This window comes from Kryptolebias marmoratus, linkage group LG2, assembly GCF_001649575.2.
Source record: "Kryptolebias marmoratus isolate JLee-2015 linkage group LG2, ASM164957v2, whole genome shotgun sequence".
Lineage (NCBI taxonomy): Eukaryota > Metazoa > Chordata > Actinopteri > Cyprinodontiformes > Rivulidae > Kryptolebias > Kryptolebias marmoratus.
In genome coordinates this window covers 14,323,907-14,345,755 of record NC_051431.1, presented here as the reverse complement: position 1 = coordinate 14,345,755, position 21,849 = coordinate 14,323,907, and the positions used below count along the sequence as shown (strand labels likewise).

General features: G+C 43.2%; 1 protein-coding gene across 3 annotated transcripts in view; it reads left to right on the top strand.

Moving 5' to 3' along the window:
* Positions 1-215: 215 nt before the first annotated feature.
* pafah1b1a (platelet-activating factor acetylhydrolase 1b, regulatory subunit 1a) overlaps positions 216-21,849 on the top strand; it is a 33,984-nt gene continuing 12,350 nt past the window's right edge. Inside the window, exons 1-5 of one of the 3 annotated variants that reach the window (XM_017433389.3) lie at positions 216-371; positions 8,579-8,916; positions 16,302-16,386; positions 19,458-19,532; positions 19,839-20,045. In XM_017433389.3, the coding sequence (XP_017288878.1) occupies positions 8,885-8,916; positions 16,302-16,386; positions 19,458-19,532; positions 19,839-20,045 (399 nt within the window). In that variant the 5' untranslated portion in view covers positions 216-371; positions 8,579-8,884. Of the gene's footprint in view, positions 372-518; positions 538-1,723; positions 1,746-8,578; positions 8,917-16,301; positions 16,387-19,457; positions 19,533-19,838; positions 20,046-21,849 lie in introns of those variants that run through there. The other 2 variants (XM_017433390.3, XM_037980101.1) reach the window with 2 other exon arrangements.

Here is a 21,849-nt window from a genome sequence, read left to right as displayed (position 1 = left end):
TATAAAGTTACTTTTCTGTCTGTATAAAAGTATTTTATAAAAAAAGTTAAGTGTTCCAATTATCTCTCATTCGAAATTTACAGCTAAGGAGCAGCGAAGTAAGAGTTAAAATGTAAAAAAAACCGGTTTATTTTGTCAAGGACGTGCGCGCTCCCGCCGAGCAGTGAACGCGAGTTTCAGGCGCGTGCCCGGGCGAAGGCGACTGCGGTGGCGAGAAAAAAAAAAAAAAACAAGCGGAGCTGAGGAGACAAGACGGACACAGTTTACCTCCACATCACAAGATCGGAGTTCGGAGCGGAAATCTCCCCGCCCCGCCGGGTCGTGTTGCAGCCGGAGACCGCAGAGGACATCCACGGACACGAACCTGAAGGGTGAGGTTTTTTAAAAAATATATTTCTGGAGCGGGGAGCCGGGTGCGGAGGAAGGTGGTGGAAGCGGAGCGGGGGGGAGAAAAAATGACGATGTGGCTGTAATTTCTTTTTCACCTCCTTTTTCTGTCTCAAAATGGCGGACAGGCCGCTCGGACCGAAGCAGCAGGTACCCTCGTCCAGCGGACTTTCTCCCCAGCATCCAGACACACGTAGTCGCTCGCTGGGAGTTAAATGAAGGCGGTGTTTTCGTTTAACGCGGCCGGCCGAGCTCGGGCAGACATTATCGCCGTCTTCGGCGCGGAGAGGAGCTAACTTTCTGTAGGTGTTGTGCCGAAAAACGTAACCCTGTCGCAAAAAAAAAGGCACGGGAAGCGGATTTCAAGGCTGGCGACATTTATTAAAAGTCAGAGGAGACAAACTGACATTTGGTTACCATTAGGGACCCAGTTACCTAAAATAATAATAATATGATGCTATTTAAGATCGCTTTTTGTAGACTTACAGGAAATCCTGCGAGTCTGAGCGATCATCGTTCCTCTAAATGTACTCCACAATTAAAAATAACCTTGTGTGTGTACGTTCTGTGTAGCCTGTCCATCGAAATAAATAGATAATTTATGTTTTTTTTTAAAGGAAAGTCGGTTTGTGACGTCCGAATCCAAGCCGCCTTCAGACGCGCTGTCCGCGGCTCACGGGGTACCTTTTTCGGCGTAACACCGGCTGGTTTTCACCGTCGGGTTGACCGGTTGAAGTGAACGATTCGGTGTTATGCTGAAATCGGCGTTACCTTACTTCAGACCCCCACTTAAGCAGGATCCCGTAGGCAAAATAAAACCCAGGTCAAACGGTGTTATTGCCGGCTTAATGGCGTTTTTAAACATTAGTCCGCCGGTAATCTGTTGCTGCTGTTTGTGTTTGAAGGGATGGGGGAAAATAAGGGCGTGTGTTTGACAGTCAGCTGGTTGGCGTTGTGGACATAGTATTGTAATTAAAACATCAGGTTGCCCTGTGTGTGTGTTTGTGTGTATCCTGGATGCTCAGCTGAAGCAGCCATCATCCCTGCCTCCTCCCGAGCTGCACGCAGGTTTGTTGGCTCCATGTTTGAAAATCTGGGTGGAGCACAGTGGTGGAGAGGAGAGGGTTGTTTCTGGGAGGACTCTCCTGTCTATCTGATTTGGGAAAACGCAGACAGTTTGCCTTGGGAGGATTTGCCCAGCTTGAGTTGATACAGGATGTATAACTCGCCTGGATGCTTTATATTCTGAGCCACACCTGTAACAACGGCCTCAGCTACGTAACTACGACAGTGATGGGTTATTTGAGATTTGGCTTCAAAGAGAAACACTGATTTTTTTTTTTTGGCTTTCCTCTCAGGTAAGGCTGTTCCTGTTTTGTTCTGCGACTGGGAAAGACGGCTGTGGTCTTTGTATCTTTGCTTTGGGCTACGAACAGTTAGCATCTTACCTGTCGTGGATACCTATTTGAAAGCCCTCAGTTGAGAGAAATGGGGCTATATTTTTGACTGGAAAGATAAGATAACAGCTAATTTCAGAATATTACTAACATTTGAAGGAGGTAATCGTGACAGCAGCGGTTAGCTGTGGCACTTCTGGTGCAGCCTGGGGGCATTTACAGCCGGAATATCTTAATATTTCTACCAAAACAACTGTGTAATGTGACACTGAAACTAGTGTTTGCATACACCGCGTTCAAACCACTATTGTTTTAAGACTGCAGCAGTCCACGTCGCTCAGACTAGCTGTTAGCTCATCGGTTCAGAGTCAAACTCCAGTCGTTCAAAGAGCTATCTACAACAGATAATGACGTTGCTCTTAACCTTTCCACAGAGCGACACTTCAGAAGACCTGAACAGATACCGACTGGTCGACAGGCTGGTTTTTGAATGGAACTGATTTGATCTGATCTTGTTTATTTATCTCTGTACGTGAGATAACGTTTGTTTATTTGGTGTCACAAACAGAAACGGCTTCACTCAATGCAATACAATTTGAGTTACAGGTATTTTTTAAATGATAATGGCTCCCTGATCTGCAGGAATGCAATGCTTGTCCAGGTGATAACACCTCAGTTTAACATATAACACAACTAGATCTACCTCTTTGTCAGAATATCACATACTTTAGTTCAGACCTCTGTTTTTTTGACATTATTAGTGTTTTTGTGTTTTTGGCACCTCAGTGGTGCCAGGGTCACTTCATGTTCTATTAAATCTGGCTGGTTAGGTTGTTTCTGAACCTGTTTCAGTGTGGACAGCTTATTTCAGGTTGTTCAGCATTTGAAGGTGACCGTTCCCAGGTTGTGCAGTTTTTTTCAGGTTTTCTCCCAGTTTAGTGTTTTTTTTTTCCTGTTTATTGCAGCTTTAGTCCCGCAGAAAAGCTACGGTGGCATAATTTTCTGAGAACGTTGCGTCTGCCAGTGAACGCTTTCTCTCAGCTTCACAAGAGCTGCATCGTTAGGAATCAGAACTAGCTGCTGGAGAACGTGTGGAGCTCCAGAAACGCAGCTTTTCATGACAGAAAGAGTCAGTTTTGTGAGCCAACGAGGGTCGAAAATAATTTTGCAGTAACTAAAAGTTGGCAGAACCTTCAGTATGCTTGAATCTTGAGCACATCAGTGATAAACTAAGGTAGAATTTTAGGATTAAGAGTTTAAAATTACGTTTAAAATTGAATTGATCAAATATTAAAATGTAAAATTTCACTCTCACCCCTACTAATCAAATGTTTGAAGCTGATGTGTAACAATAAAAGGGTAAGGGTAATAGTCGTAAACTATTCAGACCTATGTTGTTCAGTTTTATTAATAACTACCAAAAGCACCAAGAACCAAAGGGTGAGTGTAAAATGATGGAAGTAGGTGGTCTTGTGTGATGAAGGACGTCACTAGGTGACACTGTGTGTGTTTTATTTATCTGGTAGACAGTATGACAGGAGGATGATGATAAGAAGAAGGCAACTGATGCTTGTTTGGTCAAAAGAAGCCTTTTTTGTAGTTTTTTTGAATTAGATGTTATTTTGATGTGTGCAGCTCGAGCCCCTTCATCTGGTCAGTATTCTGTTATGGCATCGGTCTCTCTCAGCCTTATCATACCCCACCCCCACCCCGCCCCTGCCTGACCCCAAACGTGGTGTGGGAGTTGAAAACGTGACCTCGCCTTTCCCCAGTGCCCCAGCTTGACCCTGAGGGGAATTTAGTAAATAATAAAATCTGAGGCTGACATCTACATTATTGTGCTGCTGGATGCCTCTACAGGGTTTTTGTTGAGTCAGTTCCTCGACAGGCCAGAGCTGCTCGGTGTACGATTTCTGTATTTACACCTACCTGTTTGTATCATTGACATATTAAAGCTTTACGTTTGGCTTTGTGGTTTTAGAGTTGTTGAATAGTTGTGTCGCTGCACCCCTGGCTCCACAGTATGCTTTCATTTTAATTAGCAGCACAAGACAAAAAAAGAGTAAATATTACCAGTAAACGGGCAAATGTGCGTTTGCTGGGAGGCCATCTTTAATTCATGTCAGCAGGCGGTGATGAGAATGAGAGGCTGTTTTGTTTTCGTGACTGCTGCTTGCTGAAGGGCAGATACCCATGATGCCGTTCTTCCCCAAGCTGACAGCGGCCCAGAAGCTGACCTTCCTCTCCGCTAGCCGTTCGTTAGCTCCTCGCTGCGAGCAGAAACTGTCAGTCAGTCTGCAAATGACTGCTTTGACACGAAGCTTGAATAATTGACGAGTCAGACGGCCAACGGCGCGGCCTGAAGTCTCAGCAGAACAGCGAAAGACTTGCGGTCGTTGTCTTGATTTAATTTTTGTCCAGGTTTGCCTCGAGAGGTCAAAGGGGATTTGTTTAAAAACTTTTCCAACTTGTAAATATGTCAGCAATCGCCGAGTTATGTAGCAAACCCCGGTGTCTACTTCTGGAGAGATTCAAATACACCAGAGCTAAAAAAAGCTCACGTGTTGCTTGTTTTATTGTAGAGCTTCGCTGCATTGTTTCTGCATTTTACTGTAAAGAAAGCCAATAATCAATGTTTTTATTGGGTGTCGATTGACTCATTTTTTTCTCACATGATCCAATTCAGAGATTCTGTTTATATTATCAGGTTTTCAAGAGCCTACATAATTAATTAACATTTTATTTTATTATTCACTGCATGTCATAAGAAGTTAGTCATCCAGCTAGTGCAGTACAATGATTCAATCCTAAAAAATAATAATAAAGATGTCTTTATCTCAACTGTTCAGCTTCCTCATCACAGCTCTGAGTACAATTGACTCGTAATCAATACTGTTTATGTTGTGATCTGTGGCATAACTTAGACGCCCTAATGAATTGTGACAGGATTAATGTCTGCCATATGGGACTTAGTTTGAAAGCAGCCACTTGTTATGTCTGCACTGTTTGTGTTTTTGAGATTCTGAATCCCTGCAGATAGTATTGATATTTTATTTTGGTGTATTGTTTTTACCTGCCTAGGGACTGTAGATGGAAATTATTAATTGGCTAAATCTGGCATAAAGGCCACTGCCTTCTGTTGGAGCGTGTTGGTATTGTGCACGCTCGTAAAATAAATAAATTTTAAAAAAAAAAGCTTTATTGTGTTGTGAAGTGACAGACTGATGGATGATTGTCCCAACCAGGGTGCATCTAGTAATACTAATTACATTTAGGTTTCAACTGTGAGTTTCTGAGGAAAAGAGGATTCATGGAATTGTGTTAGGGTGTAAGATTGACTGAGACTAGAAAAGCAGCCCATCCAGATGGTTCGGAAAATAGGCTTGTGGTTGTTTTTTTGTTTTTTTTGGAGTAAGCCCTTCTCTCACCCTACATGTTTGACACAGCCCCACCCAAGCTGCGCAGCTTAATTCACCTTCACCTCCACCTCCACGCGGCATCTTATCAGATGTTACCGCTCCTGGCTTCGCAGTCAATTTTTACGAGCTCTGATATTGGCGCGGCTCTCTGAATTGATTTGTCATTTAATTAAAAACTAGCAGCGCTGCACGCCCTGATGTTGCACTCACGAAAATCCACAATGTACAGATTTAAAGGAAGAAAAAAAGCTGCCGTGTTGAGAAGATTGGGCTCTGCTGCTTTTTGAACTGTTCTGTTATTGAAGTGGTGAAAACTCGCGGCTGCGTTTGGTGCTCGTTTTCAACACGAACCAGAAGAACGGGAGCGGTGGCGTCCGGATCGTACCCGCCAGCCCCCATGAATGCTGCCGCTTTTCGGATGCGCTGTGATGAGATCCTGGGACTCAGTTTCGCACCACTACACTTTTAGACTTTTTGTTTTGTTTTTGTTTTTGTTCTGGTGCTGCGTTCCTCATGGGTGTGGTCCAACATCAGTTATGCAAAAAATGTTTCACACATATCTTGTCTTCTATTTTTGTTTGTTTTGCTGGTGTCACAAGGCCAATCTGTAAGACTTCACTGTCTAATACAATGCTGAGTTTGGCCTTTAAAATCCTGTATAGATTATTAAACGTCATTGAGGCTGCACTTTAAACGGATGCTTTGGTTTATGTCAGACAGTGGGGGAGAAGGGTGTGGCTCATTACGCTTTCAGCAGCTGTTCTGTTCCTAACTCAAGAAGCGAGAGGGCGTTTTTTTTTCCTCCATTATTTCTAAAATAGAGCATTTTAACAACCAAAAAACCTGATGGGACTAATCAGCAAATTGCTTCCCACTAAGTCGGCAATCACTTTAAAGCACCCTGTTATTGTTTAGTTCCTGCTGCTGCACAAAGACAAGAGAATCAATAGGAGGAAGACTCATTACCATTATAAACCATCAACGGGCAGATTTATTGCACCAGGTATGCAGCTCATTCTCCACAACATTTCTGCAGAGACAATTATCCTGATTGTGCTTTTGTTGCGAACATGGTTCTCAATTTTTGAAGCTCCGAATGAGATGGACAGACGGGTGTTTAACACGTTTATGAACCCACACAGCAATGACGGCTGCCAATGGCGCACGTTTTCACTCACGGTGGTAGTTTTACAGCTTGATGTTCCGACTTTTTCTGCAGATGTTTTGTCAGTGAAGCTCGTTTCCCGTGTCAGTAATGTCAACTTGTTTGGCTGCTTTAGTTCTGCGATTCTGAAGCATTGTGGAGATGCCGAGCGGTGGGCAGGAACCACCACCGCCGTCAGGAGTGGGCGGGCATTTGGAGAGCTGTGGAGCGGTGACGCCAAGGTTCAAAGGTCAGCTGCCTGCGATGTTAGGCTGCTTTCTGTTGAGCAGGTTTTCTACAACCTGAAGAGAACGAATGCGCCATGTGTCATGTCGGGACAGTCTGACGTTTGCAGCATTTGGGCTGCTGGTCTCTTTTTTTTTTTTTTTTTTTGACTTGGAGCAATTTTTCCCTTTTACAATAAAACCACTGGATCATCAGCTGAAATGTAAAATGTCTGTTTTTTTGTCTTTTATTCCAGATGTTTGATCAGACCTCTTTTTTTTTTCCTTCAGTCATTTTGTTTTGCCTAAAACGGATGATTTTCCCAGTAGGTACAACCATCACCAGTTGGAAAAAGTGTCTGTTTTTGAATTGGTGGCAGTGCACATCGAGTAGACGATGCTGATTGAAAATGGTTTTACCACTTCACATTTTTTGTTATGTTTGTTTCTCACACTAGTGGCTCTGTCAGAGTGAATTTATCGCCTCGTCTCGCAGCTAGCCAGCTCTTATCGTGTGGCAGGGCGACGAGTTTTCTTTTCGCCAAGAGACCAACGGTTACTGGAGCCCACTCCTTTGTGTCCTGTTTCTCCTCACCGTTGGCAACCTGTGGGGGGAAACGCGTCGCTCGGAGAATGTGGGTCAGCTCTTGTAGCTGTTTGGACAGAGTGTGAGGTTGATCACAAGAGTGGGCGTTAAAAAAAAAAAAAAAAATGAGGCATGAAATGTTTTATTTACAGTCTGTTTTTTGTGTGCTTTTAAAAATTAGATTCATGCAATGACAGTTTTATCTTCTTTCTTGGAGAAAATACAGCTCAGTTCTTGCTTTATTCCTGGGTTACAGCATTTCCCCTTCTCTTTATCCAAGGGAAGCCCCCCCCACACCATGAACGTCACTGCATGTAATAAATTAATAAACGTCGGTGCTTGTTCTCACCTGATCAGTTCCCCGTGGCTGCCAAAGCCACATTATCATTATACATTATCACCCAACATCCCACCACGCTGGCTTTGTGTCTAAAATTAAACATGGTGCACTGAACAAAGTGATGTGTGTGTTTTGAAAGCCAATGACACGTGACTTTGACGCGTTGTTTGCGCTTGAACAACGCAGTTTTTGTGCGTTATAAACAGGGTAAATATGCGTCAAGTTTTCATGCATAATTACAGCACAAATGAGTGCTTAACAACACCTACTGTCTGTGTAAATCACATTAATGCTGCATTGTTATATATTTTTCCTTCAGCACTTCCTGGTCTTCTCTCATTGGCTGTTTAGATCCAGGACTGAACCACTTTAGCAAAAAAAGGGGGTGCCTCCCACCATTAATTGGCCAGATGACCTGCTGTTTCTCTGCTTTAATTTATTATTTTTAAATGCTGTAAACTCCTACATAAACAATATTCAGAGGATAGATTTATCACATGTTTATATAAAGCTGTTATAGCTTTCACCTTTTAAATGGCTCTGACCCTGTTTTAAGAACCATTTTATTTAGTATTGCAAACAACAAACAAAGGAAAGCTGTTTGGTTATTACACCTGCTGTAATAGTCCTAATGGTTGTAAATTTAGCCTTGTCTTTTTCATTGTAAATACAGTACAAAAATAACTATGCATTAAACGTTTCCCGTATATAATTAAATGAATAAGGAGAAATGTGCTGGGTAATATCTCGATCCTTATGCGTGCTAAATGTTTTATTTCCTCTGGAAATGTTCTTTAAGAAACCCTGAAGAATACACCGCAGGGAGAAAAGCTGCACACTTTGTAAATAAATTATAAGTATTAAAACTTATCATTTATGTGTTTAAATGTGCTTTTTATGTATGCTATTATTCAAAAGTTACATTTATTGGTGTTTATATAAAGGAAAACAACCCCCTCCCCCCAGGTCGGAAGCTAAGGGGGAACGCCGGGTTATAAAACATTTATTTTTATCCTCTCCTGCTTTTAATGTTATTTTCCCTGCTATCTAACGCTGACTTTTCTTCTTTTCTTCTCCCCAGATGCAGTGTGGACTTGGCTGGTGACTGGTCTGCAGGCTCTCCGCTTCTCTCATCCCCGGAGTTACCCAGTTCATGGTGGGGGGGGGGACAGGTACCTGCGATCCCCTCCTCTTAGTCTGACTCTTTGTCTGGATTAAAAAATAAATAAATAAAAAACCCAACCGTCTTCCCCTGGAGTACGCAGCCGATCCTGGTCCGTGTTACTCGGCTCGGCGCAGCTCGTCTCCTGACTGAGCGGAGCTCGAAAACCGCACAAGATTCGCTTTTAACCCGCTCATCCCTCCCGGCCCCGCCCACGCCGCCGCCATGGTGCTGTCACAACGGCAACGAGACGAACTGTGAGTTCTCAGCGTTTCGTAACACGTTTCAGAGAAATGTCAGTCTGCGGTTTATAAACTGTGATTTGGGATGATTCCTTCACCTTCACAGCAGCTCTGTTCAACCCGAGTTGTCAAGTATTTGTTGTTGGTTGATTGTTTTGTTGTCTGTTTGACTGCCTTCCATCGGTAGAAGTTTTAGTTTTCATATTAACATTTGAAGTCGTTCAGCAGGCAGATTATATATTTCTGAGTAGCTGTGGCCTGAGAGGCGCCTGTTTTTCAAGTTAAGGCCTAATCTGAATGTGCTAAGCATCTCAGCGTGTTTCTGTTAGTTCATTTTTCTTTTTCAGGCTCTTTTTGTTCCACCACTCAAAAAATATATAATCCAAACAAGCTTAAGGTCTAAACATTCAGTTGTTTATTATTGAAGTGGCATACAAAAATCCAAAAATTGTCGTTTATCAAAAATGTGGACCACATCTTTGATTAAAGACCAGGTGATGTATTGACTTCAGGATTTAGTTTGAATCAAGAATCTGGGAATTTTGATTTTTTTCCCTCAAAAAAAAAAAAATCAATGAGTGGTCAATATTCTCTGAGGGCTGAAGCACAAATCTATTGATCTTCCACCTGCATCACCTAATCCTGATGTTTAGTATTCTGCCTCTGCCTGCCGTGGCTTTAGTGCCTCTGGGCCACGAAACCAGGTGTGTGTGTGTGTATGTGTTTACTCCAAACGATGTTCTCGGTGGGTCTGAAACCTGGCGCTGGCAGACAAAGAGGTGCGTAAGTCTGTGGACCGAGTGGGTGAGCCGGACCGTGATGAAGAGGAGACTGAGGGCGCAGGTTTGGTCACTATCCCCTGTAGCGGGTCGTTAAAGCGAGGACGCGTGAATCTGAAATAAGCTGAGAGAGAGACGCACGAGTCAGTTTTGTTGGAGTTTAGTCCCTGAGATCCCGCCCCCCCCTCCCAGGATGGATGATCTTGTCGACTTGTTTCCATCCTTGTCTCGTTCGTGCGTTCATATGACAAGGCCCTCAACATTCCTGACAGCCTTTCAGCGTGTCTGTGGTCGCTGCCATCCAAGGGTTTGTTGGTATGGAGACGCCCGTAAGAATGCTGATCTTTGATGGTATTCAGAGGACCCCCTCCCAGCTCGGTCATCACTCACCCCCNCTTTTCTGTTGCTCGTCTCTGGGGACAGGGCTTTCAGGAAGCTCTTGAGGGACCACTAGAGCCACATTGAAGCATCCGTTACATTCCACCCGCTGGAGATGTCCCGTCGCTCAGTTAGCGCCTTCATTGATTTGCCCATAAAATGCCCCAAAGATCTCATTTCCTGACCGTCCCTCTCGTGCTGTGAGGACTAATGGAAACAAAGCAGCTCGGTCTGAATCGGACTGGGAGGCAGGGACACTTGCTATTCATGCTAATTTAATAGCCTCCCTCCTTTTTTTTTTATATAAATATATTTGACACAGCCTGATTTACAGATGGTCAGCGAACGCATCCTTTGGTCCTGTCGCTTTCTGTTCAGCGTGTTTAAAGCGATCAAACAGAAAATTAAATGACAACGCCTTCAGCTGTCAACCTGATCTTTTGGCGCAGAGTATAAACCCAGCATGTATTCGTAAAACATAAATATTCTTTTGTCCCCAAACCTGATGCGGGTTTGTCAGCACCACAGTCAGATGTTGTTTGCGCAGCGTCTTCACAGCAACTCTTATTTTTAAATCCAATGAAAGCACATTTGTGTTTCTTTGTAGGGTCAGGGGACTGATCCCTGGCAGCGTGTAGAAAAATAAAACGCAGAACACAAACTGCTCCTCTAAAAGCCCCGGAGGCGCCCGTGTGCAAATGGACCTTTTGCTTTTTCTGCCGTCTCTCTTCTCCACAAAGGAAGAACCCCTCGGCCACATCCACTTCTTATTCAACAAGATAGTTCATGTGATTTTATTTATTTTCCATTTTCCCTTGTTGTGTAAATTTAGTGACATAACAGAGCCACTGGCAGGATGTAGACATGACAGAAGCAGTAAAAAAGTGTAGCATGAGCTTTTAAATTGCAAAGCAGACATCACATTTACCTTCTAATATTCTTATATCCAACATAAATAAATAAGACTAGTTACTGGCTACCAGAAGTCACAAATTGTCTTTATTTTAGGTGCTCAAGCACATAATTGATAAATTTACTGCCTTTAAAACCTTTAAATTTAAGCTTCTGTGTTCGGTTGTGATGATGCCAAGAGAAGTTATGAGTTTAATTTTGACACTAATGGCTAATAGAGAAGAAATGTCTCGTAACACAGTAAGCTCCCTGTTCCTCAGGAGATTATTACAAGCAGTTAGAGAAAAGGACTGAAATAAAGTTGTGCAGCCGGCAGCAGGTGGTGGGTTTATTTTAGCTAACCTTTAGTCACCTGTCAGAACTGAAGCACTCAGGTGTTTCCTGAAGCATACAGGAGTTTGGACGCTTTCACTCATGTTTTTGTTTTTAATTCATTTATTTTTTTAACCTGCTAATATGTCAGTCCTCAGCTTTCAGAGTGAATCTGCAGACGTCTCTTAGCAATACAGATCGTATTTATTTACTTATTTACCCTCCTCCTTTCCTTCTTTCCCTTTGTCCTTCCATCCTTCCTTTCTTAATTCCTTCCTCCTCCCTTCCCTTCCTTCTTTCCTCCTTCCTTCCATCCTGCGTCCCTCTCTTCCTTCCTTCTCCTCTCCCTTCCTTCCTTCCTTCTTCCCTCCCACCCATTCTTCCTTCCTTCCTTCCATCCTTCCTCCCTCCCCTCCCTCCCTCCATTTACCCACACATAGAAGCAGTTGGTGTTATCTGCACATCCATCAATCAAACATCTAAAAGGAGCATGTCTACTGATGCACTTTTGATTTTTTTTATTTAGTATCTGATGTTTTTGATCTGTTTCTTGTCTTTTTGCTTGTTGTCAGAACTCAGCATTCACTCTGTTCTCTCACTGGTTTTCTAACATTTTTTATTTGTCAGGTGGAGCTTCTTGTTATTAATGATTTGTTATCACCCTGTTAGTTCATTGACATCATCTGCAGCCGTTCTGTAAAGACATTGTTGTTATCCTTCAGGTGGAAAAATCACAAATCGCCTCACAAATGTGACGCGTCTCTTTGTCCTACATCAGTGGTGTCCAAGTCCTGGTCCTGTAGGAACACCATCCTGCAGGTTTTAGACCGTGCAGGATGTTCTTAATGTTCTGCAGAAGCCTGTTAATCACTCATTGAGTCAAATCAGGTGCATCTAAAACTTGCAGGATGTTCTACGTGAACTGGACTGTGATAGATAATAAAATACAGAAGTATTTCCTTTAACCTTCTAATTACTCTTCCTCTATTAATAATTTTGGGGGGAAAGTCAGGTGTTTGCTACTCTGCCTGCAATCAAATTGATATAACTAAAGATACAAAACTACAGAAGCTTTATAATTATTTAGATAATGAATTAACCACACTTAATCCACTCCTAAACCTCTGATCTCATATGTGCTTTCTTCTCTTTTAGTGTAGGGTCTCTTATGTGTGTCTGTAGGTTTAATGAAAACGGCTTCTCTTCAGTCAATGAGGCTCTGTCGTCACCGCGTGAGGGAAAACATCTGAACGTCCCACACCCTCCAAAGAAGCTGCGTGTTTGTTGTGTGTTTTGGTGTGAAGCCGGATTTTCAGGCTCATGCTTCAGATCTGAAACTCCTCCCGCCTACAGTCCAGGCTTGGTGAAAACACGGCGTTTGCAGGACCTTTTTTCTTTTCTCTGAATCCCTGTTTTAAAGTCTCTTTGAAGTTTTTTTTCCTGGCTTAATAGTTGATCCCCTCTGCAGTGCTCTGAACCTGTGTGAAAGCACCCAATCTTTTTTTTTTTCTACCTCTATCGACTCGTACGTTAATCATCTTCATAAGAGGCTTTGAGTGAAGGTTATTTCTGCCTCTTTTCTCTTATGATCCGATGGGTTAAATGTGTGGTTAAACTTGGTGAAATTATTCTTTAGGGGCTTCCTCTTCATCATTTAAGCTAAGGGAAAGATGAAATTACAATCATTAACGGATTTCACAGCGGTCTGTTTGTATTTTGGGGAGTTGGGCCAATTTGTCAGATAATTTTTGTTTTTGTTCAGTTCTCTTTGAAGTCATCAGCTGTTCGGTGCATGGTTAATTTAGCTGCCAGCCTACTCCTTTTTTTAGTTTTTCTTTGCTGAATGTGTCTCCTGTTAAACTCTTCAGCATTAGAGCTGGATTGTGTTGGAAGTGGAGTCATTTTATTTACGGTGGAGTTTTGAACACATAATATGAAGCCAGGCATACCAGGAGCAATCCTCAAAATATAAATGTGCTTTTTTTTCTGTTAGCAAAGACAGATTTTATTGAGGCTATCACATGTACACCTGATTACCTTGCTGTGGAGTCGTTCCAATTCAAGACAGCAACTAACTGAGCTCAGCAAAGAGGGAAAAAAAGCTTAAAATTAGTCAAATTTACAGATATCATTGTGCGTTATTTTCAAGGTTTGGCCAAAACAGCTTCTGTATGAAATTTGTCGGGCGATATGCATTCAAGAACTGCTGTAGTTTTAAGTTTAGCACCAGGTGTGACGAGGTCTGTCAGGAGGAGGAGGTTGTGTCAGTAGCTTTCGTGATGATGTAAAACATTTAAGGTCGTGAGGCAGAAACTGGGAGGAATCGGCGCTGCTGGACGTGCTGCATGTCTGAGTCACCTCTTCTTCTATGTAGGATGAGGTCACGGTGTCTGCCTCATCCTTGCGTCTCCGTTTCCTGCCCAGCCCGCTGCCGAGCCTCAGCCGCATCATCCGAGCCCTGGCGAGTCGCAGCGCTGACGTCACCCCCCCCCCGGGATTTACACTGACGTGACGATACTTTCGCTCCAAACCAATGTCGCTGGTTAGCACGGGTGAAGGAAACCTCCTTGATTTCACCCAAATGCTGAAAATGCGCAGATATTGATTTCATTGCTACGTTTTTTTCCCCCCTTCTTGTTGACCTGCTCTGGCCACACATCTTCCTTTATCTCTCCATCAAATCATCTAGCTGTGGGCTGCTTGTAACCATGGAAACCCGTCGCTTTGCTCTCCTTCTGTTGCCGTCAATACACCCCCCCCGCCCTCACCTCCGTTTCTTCTTTTTCCTCACCGTCACTGAGGAGTCTGCCTATTGAAAACTGCACGTTGATGTATGATTTATCTGTCTGGCTCATTCAGAGTAAACAATGGGCTCAGGGAGTGGTTGCTTCTGTGTGTCGGTGTGTGCACTGTAATTCTTTTATTGTGCGCTGCTTTTTTAGCTGTGTGGGTGGGCGTATGTTCATTTGAGCAAGGATTTTGTTCACCTGTTTTGCTTTGTGGCTCCTGTTGTGCATATCTATGATTTACCGATATATTGTCTCCTTAATCAACATATATTATGTAAAACTGATCTTAACTTTTGCATCGAGAGTTTCATGAAGCTGACGCCTTTGATATTCCACACTTTGTAGAGGTGGAAGTAGTTTGTAACACATATCTACCGCTCCACATCCTCCTCTGTGCCCCGGTCTCCTTTATGTTTGGGTATTTTCTCAGGCGCTCGAGCACCTTGGCCGCCCTCGTCACAGTTTCTTCTGGACCTGCAGCAGGCTGTCAGAGGAGTAGATAACCTCCTGCTAACCTTGAGCTGTAATAAGGTCCGCTTGTGTTGTCATGAGGATTCAGGTGCCTGGAGGAGGGGAGGGAGGGGGTTTCACAGCTCGACGCTGACCGAGAGGGCACGGGTGGTGGTGATGGTGAGGAGGGGCACAGACCCAGCTGACAGATTGTAAACCCCACCCCCACCACCACCCCTTTTCATGTTGGCACCTCAAAGCACTGCCTGCCTCACGGCTCGTCTGGCATCTTCTGGCATTAATGATGTGCAAGAACACGGGAGGGCTAAGGAGATATGGGCTAAATGTTAGAGGAAAAAAAATGTATTTAAAGAGTGAATTCGTGCTTTTTCTAATTGTGCATGTAAACAAGTGCACAGAAATTGAGTTTTACAGTCTCTTTTACTGCTGTTTTTTTAATCTTGGTCATATTTTCTATTGTTAAAACAACACAGTAGGACATGTATATATATTTCACCGATGATCAATTTGTCACATTTCAGATAAAGGCTGCAACATCACAGAGCTAATAAGCAGCAAACACAATTTTTGATTCATGTTAATAATTCAGTGCAACCCAATACAACTTTTTAAAATCTCTGCTTTGCATCATGTCTTTGAAAAGTTTAACATTTGAGGTTTTGTCATCTGAAATGCTAATCAGGTCACAAACGATGAGCCACAAAAACATGGTGATAAAATGTGTTAGACTTTCTGATGAAGTGAAATTTTGTATAAATAGTGTTTTATTTTGAGAATAAATTGAGTAGTTATTCTGCAGTTCAAGGTTTGCTCCTGTTTTACCTGCAGGAAGTCAGACATCTTGGTTGGGTGGAGGGGTGGGGGGTGAAGTAGAATAAATAATTCACTTTTCTGCACCCTCATGAGAAGCTAATTAGATAGAGAAATAAAGCCTGAACCGTTGAGCTTGTGTGACTTGAGCCTCATTAATAACTCTTGGTAAATTGAACTGCTGCTGATTCTGCAGTCATAAACCAGCCGTAAGTGTGTGTGTGTGTGTGTGTACATTATCAGTGGAAGCTCGGGAGAAGAAGAAGAAGCAGCATAAACACAACAGCTTCCCCTTTCCTGGCTTCCAGCTCCGCCTGGCTGCTCTATTGTCTGAGTGCTATCTGTCCATCTATCTTCACATATTTGAAATAACAGGACTGCTGCTTCCACCACCTGCATGTACGCTTTCTGAAGAGCCAGGTGGTTCTGAAGAGCCGTTCTGAGATGTCCTGCAGAACATTTCCGGGTTCACAGGCTTTATTCTGCCTGCTTTTCCTTCAGCGTGTACGTTGGTGTGGTCAGATCACCGGTCCTCGTTTTCCACTCATCCCCGCCACGGGGAGTTGTCCATTCCCATTATTTGCCCACAGCAATAGAAGCTCATTACAGACAGATGTGCTTTCAGTTTATGCTACATGAGAGTTAAAGCCTGTGTGTGTTTTTTAGATAAAAAGCAGGAGTCTCTTATGTTACCGTTACAGACGGGCAAGTGTTTAACTGAATTTCTGCATGCAAAGCGTTTGTATAATATGTTGTGATAACACTTGGGGAGGCATGTTAAATGTACATCTTTGTCTCGCACCTTTCCAGAACGTGCTCATTTTCTGCTTTTGTTTTATTATGGTTTTGAACACGTGTCTGCGTGCGCGTCGCGTCTCCCGGCATTCCTGCTGCTATCTCGTCTGCTAATCAGGAGAAGTAATTACGGCTCCTCTTTGTCTCTTTTCAGAAATCGAGCAATAGCCGATTATCTACGTTCGAATGGATATGAAGAAGCATATTCCACTTTCAAGAAGGAAGCGGAATTAGATAATGTGAGTAGATTAAGAATGGACACACATCCCCACCCACACACACACATGCACACACATCCGCTCAGCCAATCACACCAATTTAAACTAACAGTACGTCTTGATTCCCAATTTATTTCTCCTCTTTAGTCGACATGTTCTCAAGTGTGACCAGGAGCACCTGCACTCAATTATGGTGCTGCGTCTGATCAGGAGGGCATGCTGCGTGGTTTCACTAACCGAGCTTGAAAGCAGCTTCTTTTTTTTTTTTTTTAATTCACCTGAAATTATTGTATTTGTGACACATGTGACTAAAAGAGGAGCTTAGCACAGCTGTTACACCGGGCTTTTACTTCCTGCTTTCTACACCATTCATGATGTATTCATAAGGAAGTGTTTGCTCTGTTTGACGTTATCTTTGCTCATCTTGTATTTAATCCTGATTTACATCAGTTTTAGTCCTCGCATTTCAAGTTACTACTAACTTTGATTTGACTCCAATATTTTGCTGCTGTCTTTCAGCTTTTCATCATAGTGCTCGGTTCTTTCGCTTCTCCTCTGCCTTCTGGATCACCTTTTTGCTTTTTTTTTCTCCCTGTGTTCATGTGACACCCCTACCGCTGTGTCTCCATCCGTTCCCCTCGCAGTCGTTCTCCATGTGCCGGCCCTTTGGAAAGCGGGCTGAATAATAGATGAATGGCGCAGGGGGATCGGTGCGCCCGGTTTTAACACTCAGCCGCGCGCGCACATTGTTAGGATCGTGCCAGACGGCCAGGTGGATTTTATTTAGCTCCCTTTTTTTTTCCCTCAGAAGCCTTGTTGTTACACAGCCTGTACCTGCTCTTTTTAATGTTTATTAGATTTGATGATTCTGTCAGCGTAAATTAAACCCCCCTCACCTTGACCCTTTGTGGCTATTTGAGCAGCAGTTTCAAGTACCTCTCTAGAAAAGTAGGGATAAATAATAGTTGTTAAGTTGTTAATAATTTCCTTTCTTTAGGGAAGTAAATGCACATACCTACATTCGCAGACACACACACGTTCTTTATTTAGTGCCAGTAGGCTGGCAGGCTGCACAAAGTCTGGCATTTGTGGTTTTATGTGCATCTTTGTGTCTTTGTGTGTGTGTTGGCGATCAGGCAGATGGCAGATTAAATGACTGCAGACTTGTCCAAACTGGGTTTCCTGTTCTCATTCATTATATATATATGGTATTTTTTTTTCTTTAACACTTCACAACAGTCTGAGGAATCACGTTTTGCCATTAAGAAGTGTGATATATGGCACTGGTGTTGCTGGAAACGCTCCACACCTCGAGGACGTCTGCTTTGTTTCCAGCAGGGGCTGAGGGTGTAGCCGTGAAATGGGAGCACTGTGCTCATTTTCTCCCTCACTGACAGCCGAATCTGTCTGTCAGTGAGGGTTTTTGATGCTTTGATAGTCAGAAGTGGCCTCAAGGCTTGGATGCACACACAGCGGCACCGAGCTGTTTTATTACTCAAACAGAGAAGGTACAAAAAAACAAAACAAAACACACAGACAAAAGCTATTTGCTTAAAAGAAAAGAAGATGGTCACTAGTACGGTGTGGTGCTTTTTCAAAAGTCGTGGTTGGAGACCTTGAATTATATGTAATTGTACTAAAGGTAGTATTTCACTGGGCTGTGAATGCTGGTTACTAGTTAAACAGCATTTATAAGGGAGCCTACAAATGTTCTTGACTCAGTTTTCTTGCTTGAGTCAAACGGCTTCACAATCTTGTTGCTTTGAATTTAGAATGTTTTTTTTATTTTTTAAATTTGTGATAAATGTTGTTTTTTTTTCTCAGAATAATCAGAGCTATCGAGGGCGTCTCAAACCCATCTCAATTTAGTTTCTGTAAATGTTTAGATCTGTATTTTGACATCTACAATCCGAGGCTACAGCCCTGAATGTCTAGGTCTAACCATGCTGATGAGAAATGATAATTGTAAACTGATCCTTTTCATTTCAAAGGTGTACTCGATGTTAGCCCTGCTCCTCGAGAAACACTATCCTGCATCTTTTAGTTGTTTCCTTGCTTTGACACACCTGATTTGAATGAGTGAGTGATTAACAGGTTCCTGCAGTCATCGAAGATCTGCTGAAGAGCAGGGAAACAACGAGAACATACAGGATAGTGTTCCTCAAAGACTAGGGTTGGAAACCAGTGGGTTTACCCATAAATGCAGCTGCCATGGTGGGCCGAAGTGACTACGATGTGGGCAGAAACGGCTCGTGAAATAGCAGAATACAGTTTTGCAAGCTGTGCACAGAAAAGTAGGCTGTAATTTTTAGGAATTACTCAGAATTCAATGGGACTGCAACTGAAAATGTGCAGATTTTCTCTCATTTTTAAGTCCCCAGCAGTCAGATCCCGGTCAGATGTGACCCTTTTCTAGACTCATTTAGAGCAGAAACAATGTGTCAGGTACTAGAGATTAATAAATAGTTCATGGAATAATACCATTTTGACCAAAAGGCAAGAATATTACCCTTAATTTGTCAACTTACTTTGCATTTTCTTAGCATCCAACAACAGTAATCTGAACCAAAAGATTTAAAAAAACAATTGAGCAAACAAATTCAGGGCTCAAAAAATGAACCGGCGTATTACTAAACTATGAAAGTGGAAGTTGGCAGCGAGGAAGCTCGTGCTCGTGTCACCTGTGTTATGTAAAACACAGTGGCCAGCTCATGGCATTAACCTGCAGGAGCAACCAGACGTGTGTCTGCCAGGAAACGCCACAAGTTAACTTCCACCGCTGCCGGGCCTGTACCGGCTGTGTGGCAGTAAGCCGCCTAAGGCTTTCTGCGAGAGATTAGCTCGTGTGAGAAGGATTAAGACTAGGATGTGTGTGTTTGTGTGTGAAGTCTGCGCGCATTGTGTGTTGTGCAGTAGGTTGGCGGCGTCTGGCAGCCAGCCTTTGCATGTGTGTGGTGTGTAAATAAGTCCATGTTCTTTCTTACTATAGCTGCAGACCTCAGCATGCCAACCCCCCCTTTAACTCCCCATTACTCTGAGCCCGTGGCTCTGATTGGCTTTCTTTGTCTGATATCCTTCTTGTTTCTCTGCAGAATGAAGAACTGGATAAAAAGTATGCTGGTCTTTTGGAAAAGAAATGGACCTCAGTCATCAGATTACAAAAGAAGGTTTGTGGGGTGTTTTTAAAATATAAAAAAATAGATTGAAAAAAATGCTTGTGGGGATTATAGTCTTGTGACATAACTGCTGAGGAATTATAGACCCAACAGTTAGATTGTGCAGTCATAACAATCATAAAGGTTTGTCTCATGAACATTTAGCTTCCTTCGTGTACTTCTCGCCCCCGAAGGAGAAAGAGCAGTAACGTTTATGTAACTCAGATATTGAGCTTCGATTTGATGAGTCGTTCACAACAAACACTCTGACCGTGACCCCTCCCCCTCTTCACGCTAATAAATGTGAACTCCGGACAGGTGATGGAGCTCGAATCTAAACTGAACGAAGCGAAAGACGAAATCACCCTGGGCGGGCCCGTAAGTCAAAAGCGTGACCCCAAAGAGTGGATCCCCCGCCCGCCAGAAAGGTACGCGCTGAGCGGCCACCGCAGCCCGATCACCCGCGTCATCTTCCACCCGGTCTTCAGCGTCATGGTGTCGGCTTCTGAGGACGCAACAATAAAGGTCAGTCCTGCAGGAGGGCGGAGACGCTGCTCAGACGCAGTTTTTCTTTCTAAGCGAGCCTCCATTTGCAGATGATAAATGTTTTAATATTTCTTTACTTTGCTGTGGTTTCTTTTTTGTTATTTCTTAGGGGTTTTAGACCATCTCATACAGAGTTTTCAGCTTTTCAAAATTTGAGCTACAACTAATTTTAATATATAGACATTTAGTTTTCTCAGCTGATATCTTTCCCTAAAATCTTTGGGTTTAGCATATGGGAAAACGGGTAAATTATTCAATATTTTTCTGTTTGCATCACAATTAACAGTCACCATCATTTTATAACTTCTGTCAGCTGAAAGCTCATGATAACTTCCAGCAGTGGTGTTGTTTCCAGACAAGATATCATGTCAGATTTTAAATTAGGTAGGCAAAGATAATAAACTGAACTGACTCCTGTGGGGTGGATCGTTGAGTCAGTCGGCTACAAATTTCACACATTTGCACCAAATTCCTTCATCAGATGTCTTTCCTCTCCCAGTTTGCACAGCTGTGGGTAGTACTTATTTTTCTTTATGATGTTTACAGTGAAGCTGACAGTTTCACATTATTTTCCTTATACATTATGGCTTATTAAAGCTTGTAAACAATTGTTTAATTTTGGAGCCTCCTCATACTATAAGTAGGTGATTAAAACCCAAAACTAGGAAAGAAAAAATGGTCTTTTTTACTTAGCGGCAGCTCTGTCACACTCAGCCTTTTGGTCTCTCTGTTAAATATTCCTGTTTTTTTTATATTTGCGTCCTGACACTTGACTAATGTGTTGATTTAGACGCAGCCTGGATTACTCAAACATATCTCCTCGTCGTATGTGCAGCTCTAGAGCCCGTATATGAACTCCATTGTCTTTCCTCTGGACTATCTTTGCCGCAGCATCTTTCCTCTGCCTCGCCGCACAATGCCAATACTCTGCTGAGCTGTTTGTTGTGCATCTTTTATTCATGTGACAATAATAGACACTTGTACATTTCCTACTTGGCTACACCCCGCGCAGCAGGGATCGCTCTCCTCACTTCTGGCGTAGCCCCACCTCCCAGCATCCGGTCTCATTTATCTTCCACTTAAAGCATTAACAGCCTCCCCCCACCCCTCCACCCCTCCAGCCCCGCGACGTGACAGCCCTCCATCAGCCGCCCATCCCTGCGGAGCGGTCGGGCCTCGAATCAGATTTTAAACATTCAGCCGTGCGTTTCTGCTCAGCCTCTCTTCTCCGTGGCCCAGCCTGACCCCTCCTCTCCCTCTGTGTCCTACTTTTCTCCTTTTTAAAGCTCGATGAAATGTTAAACAAAAACGAGACCTTGAGCTGTTTGCGCAGAAACGCAGGCTGAAAAGCTCGACGTCGTTCACGGAGGGTTATTCTTTGTATTATTCTGGTTCTTGTTCTTGATAACCAAGACTTGAAGTGTTTTATAATATCCTCCTGTTTAAAAGCCAGTTGGTGGTTCAGCTTCATGTAGACATGTCCATTAATTTCTCCTAAGGTAACAAAATAATCAGCACATCTAACAGCATCTAACTCATCATTGCTTGACTTTTACATGTACCAGAAAAAACTGCATGCAATAATTGACTTAGGTCCATCCATCCATCCATCCATTCTCTTCCGCTTATCCGGGGTCGGGTCGTGGGGGCAGCAGCCTAAGCAGGGAGACCCAGACTTCCCTCTCCCCAGCCACTTGGGCCAGCTCCTCCGGGGGAATCCCAAGGCGTTCCCAGGCCAGCCGAGAAACATAGTCCCTCCAGCGTGTCCTGGGTCTTCCTCTGG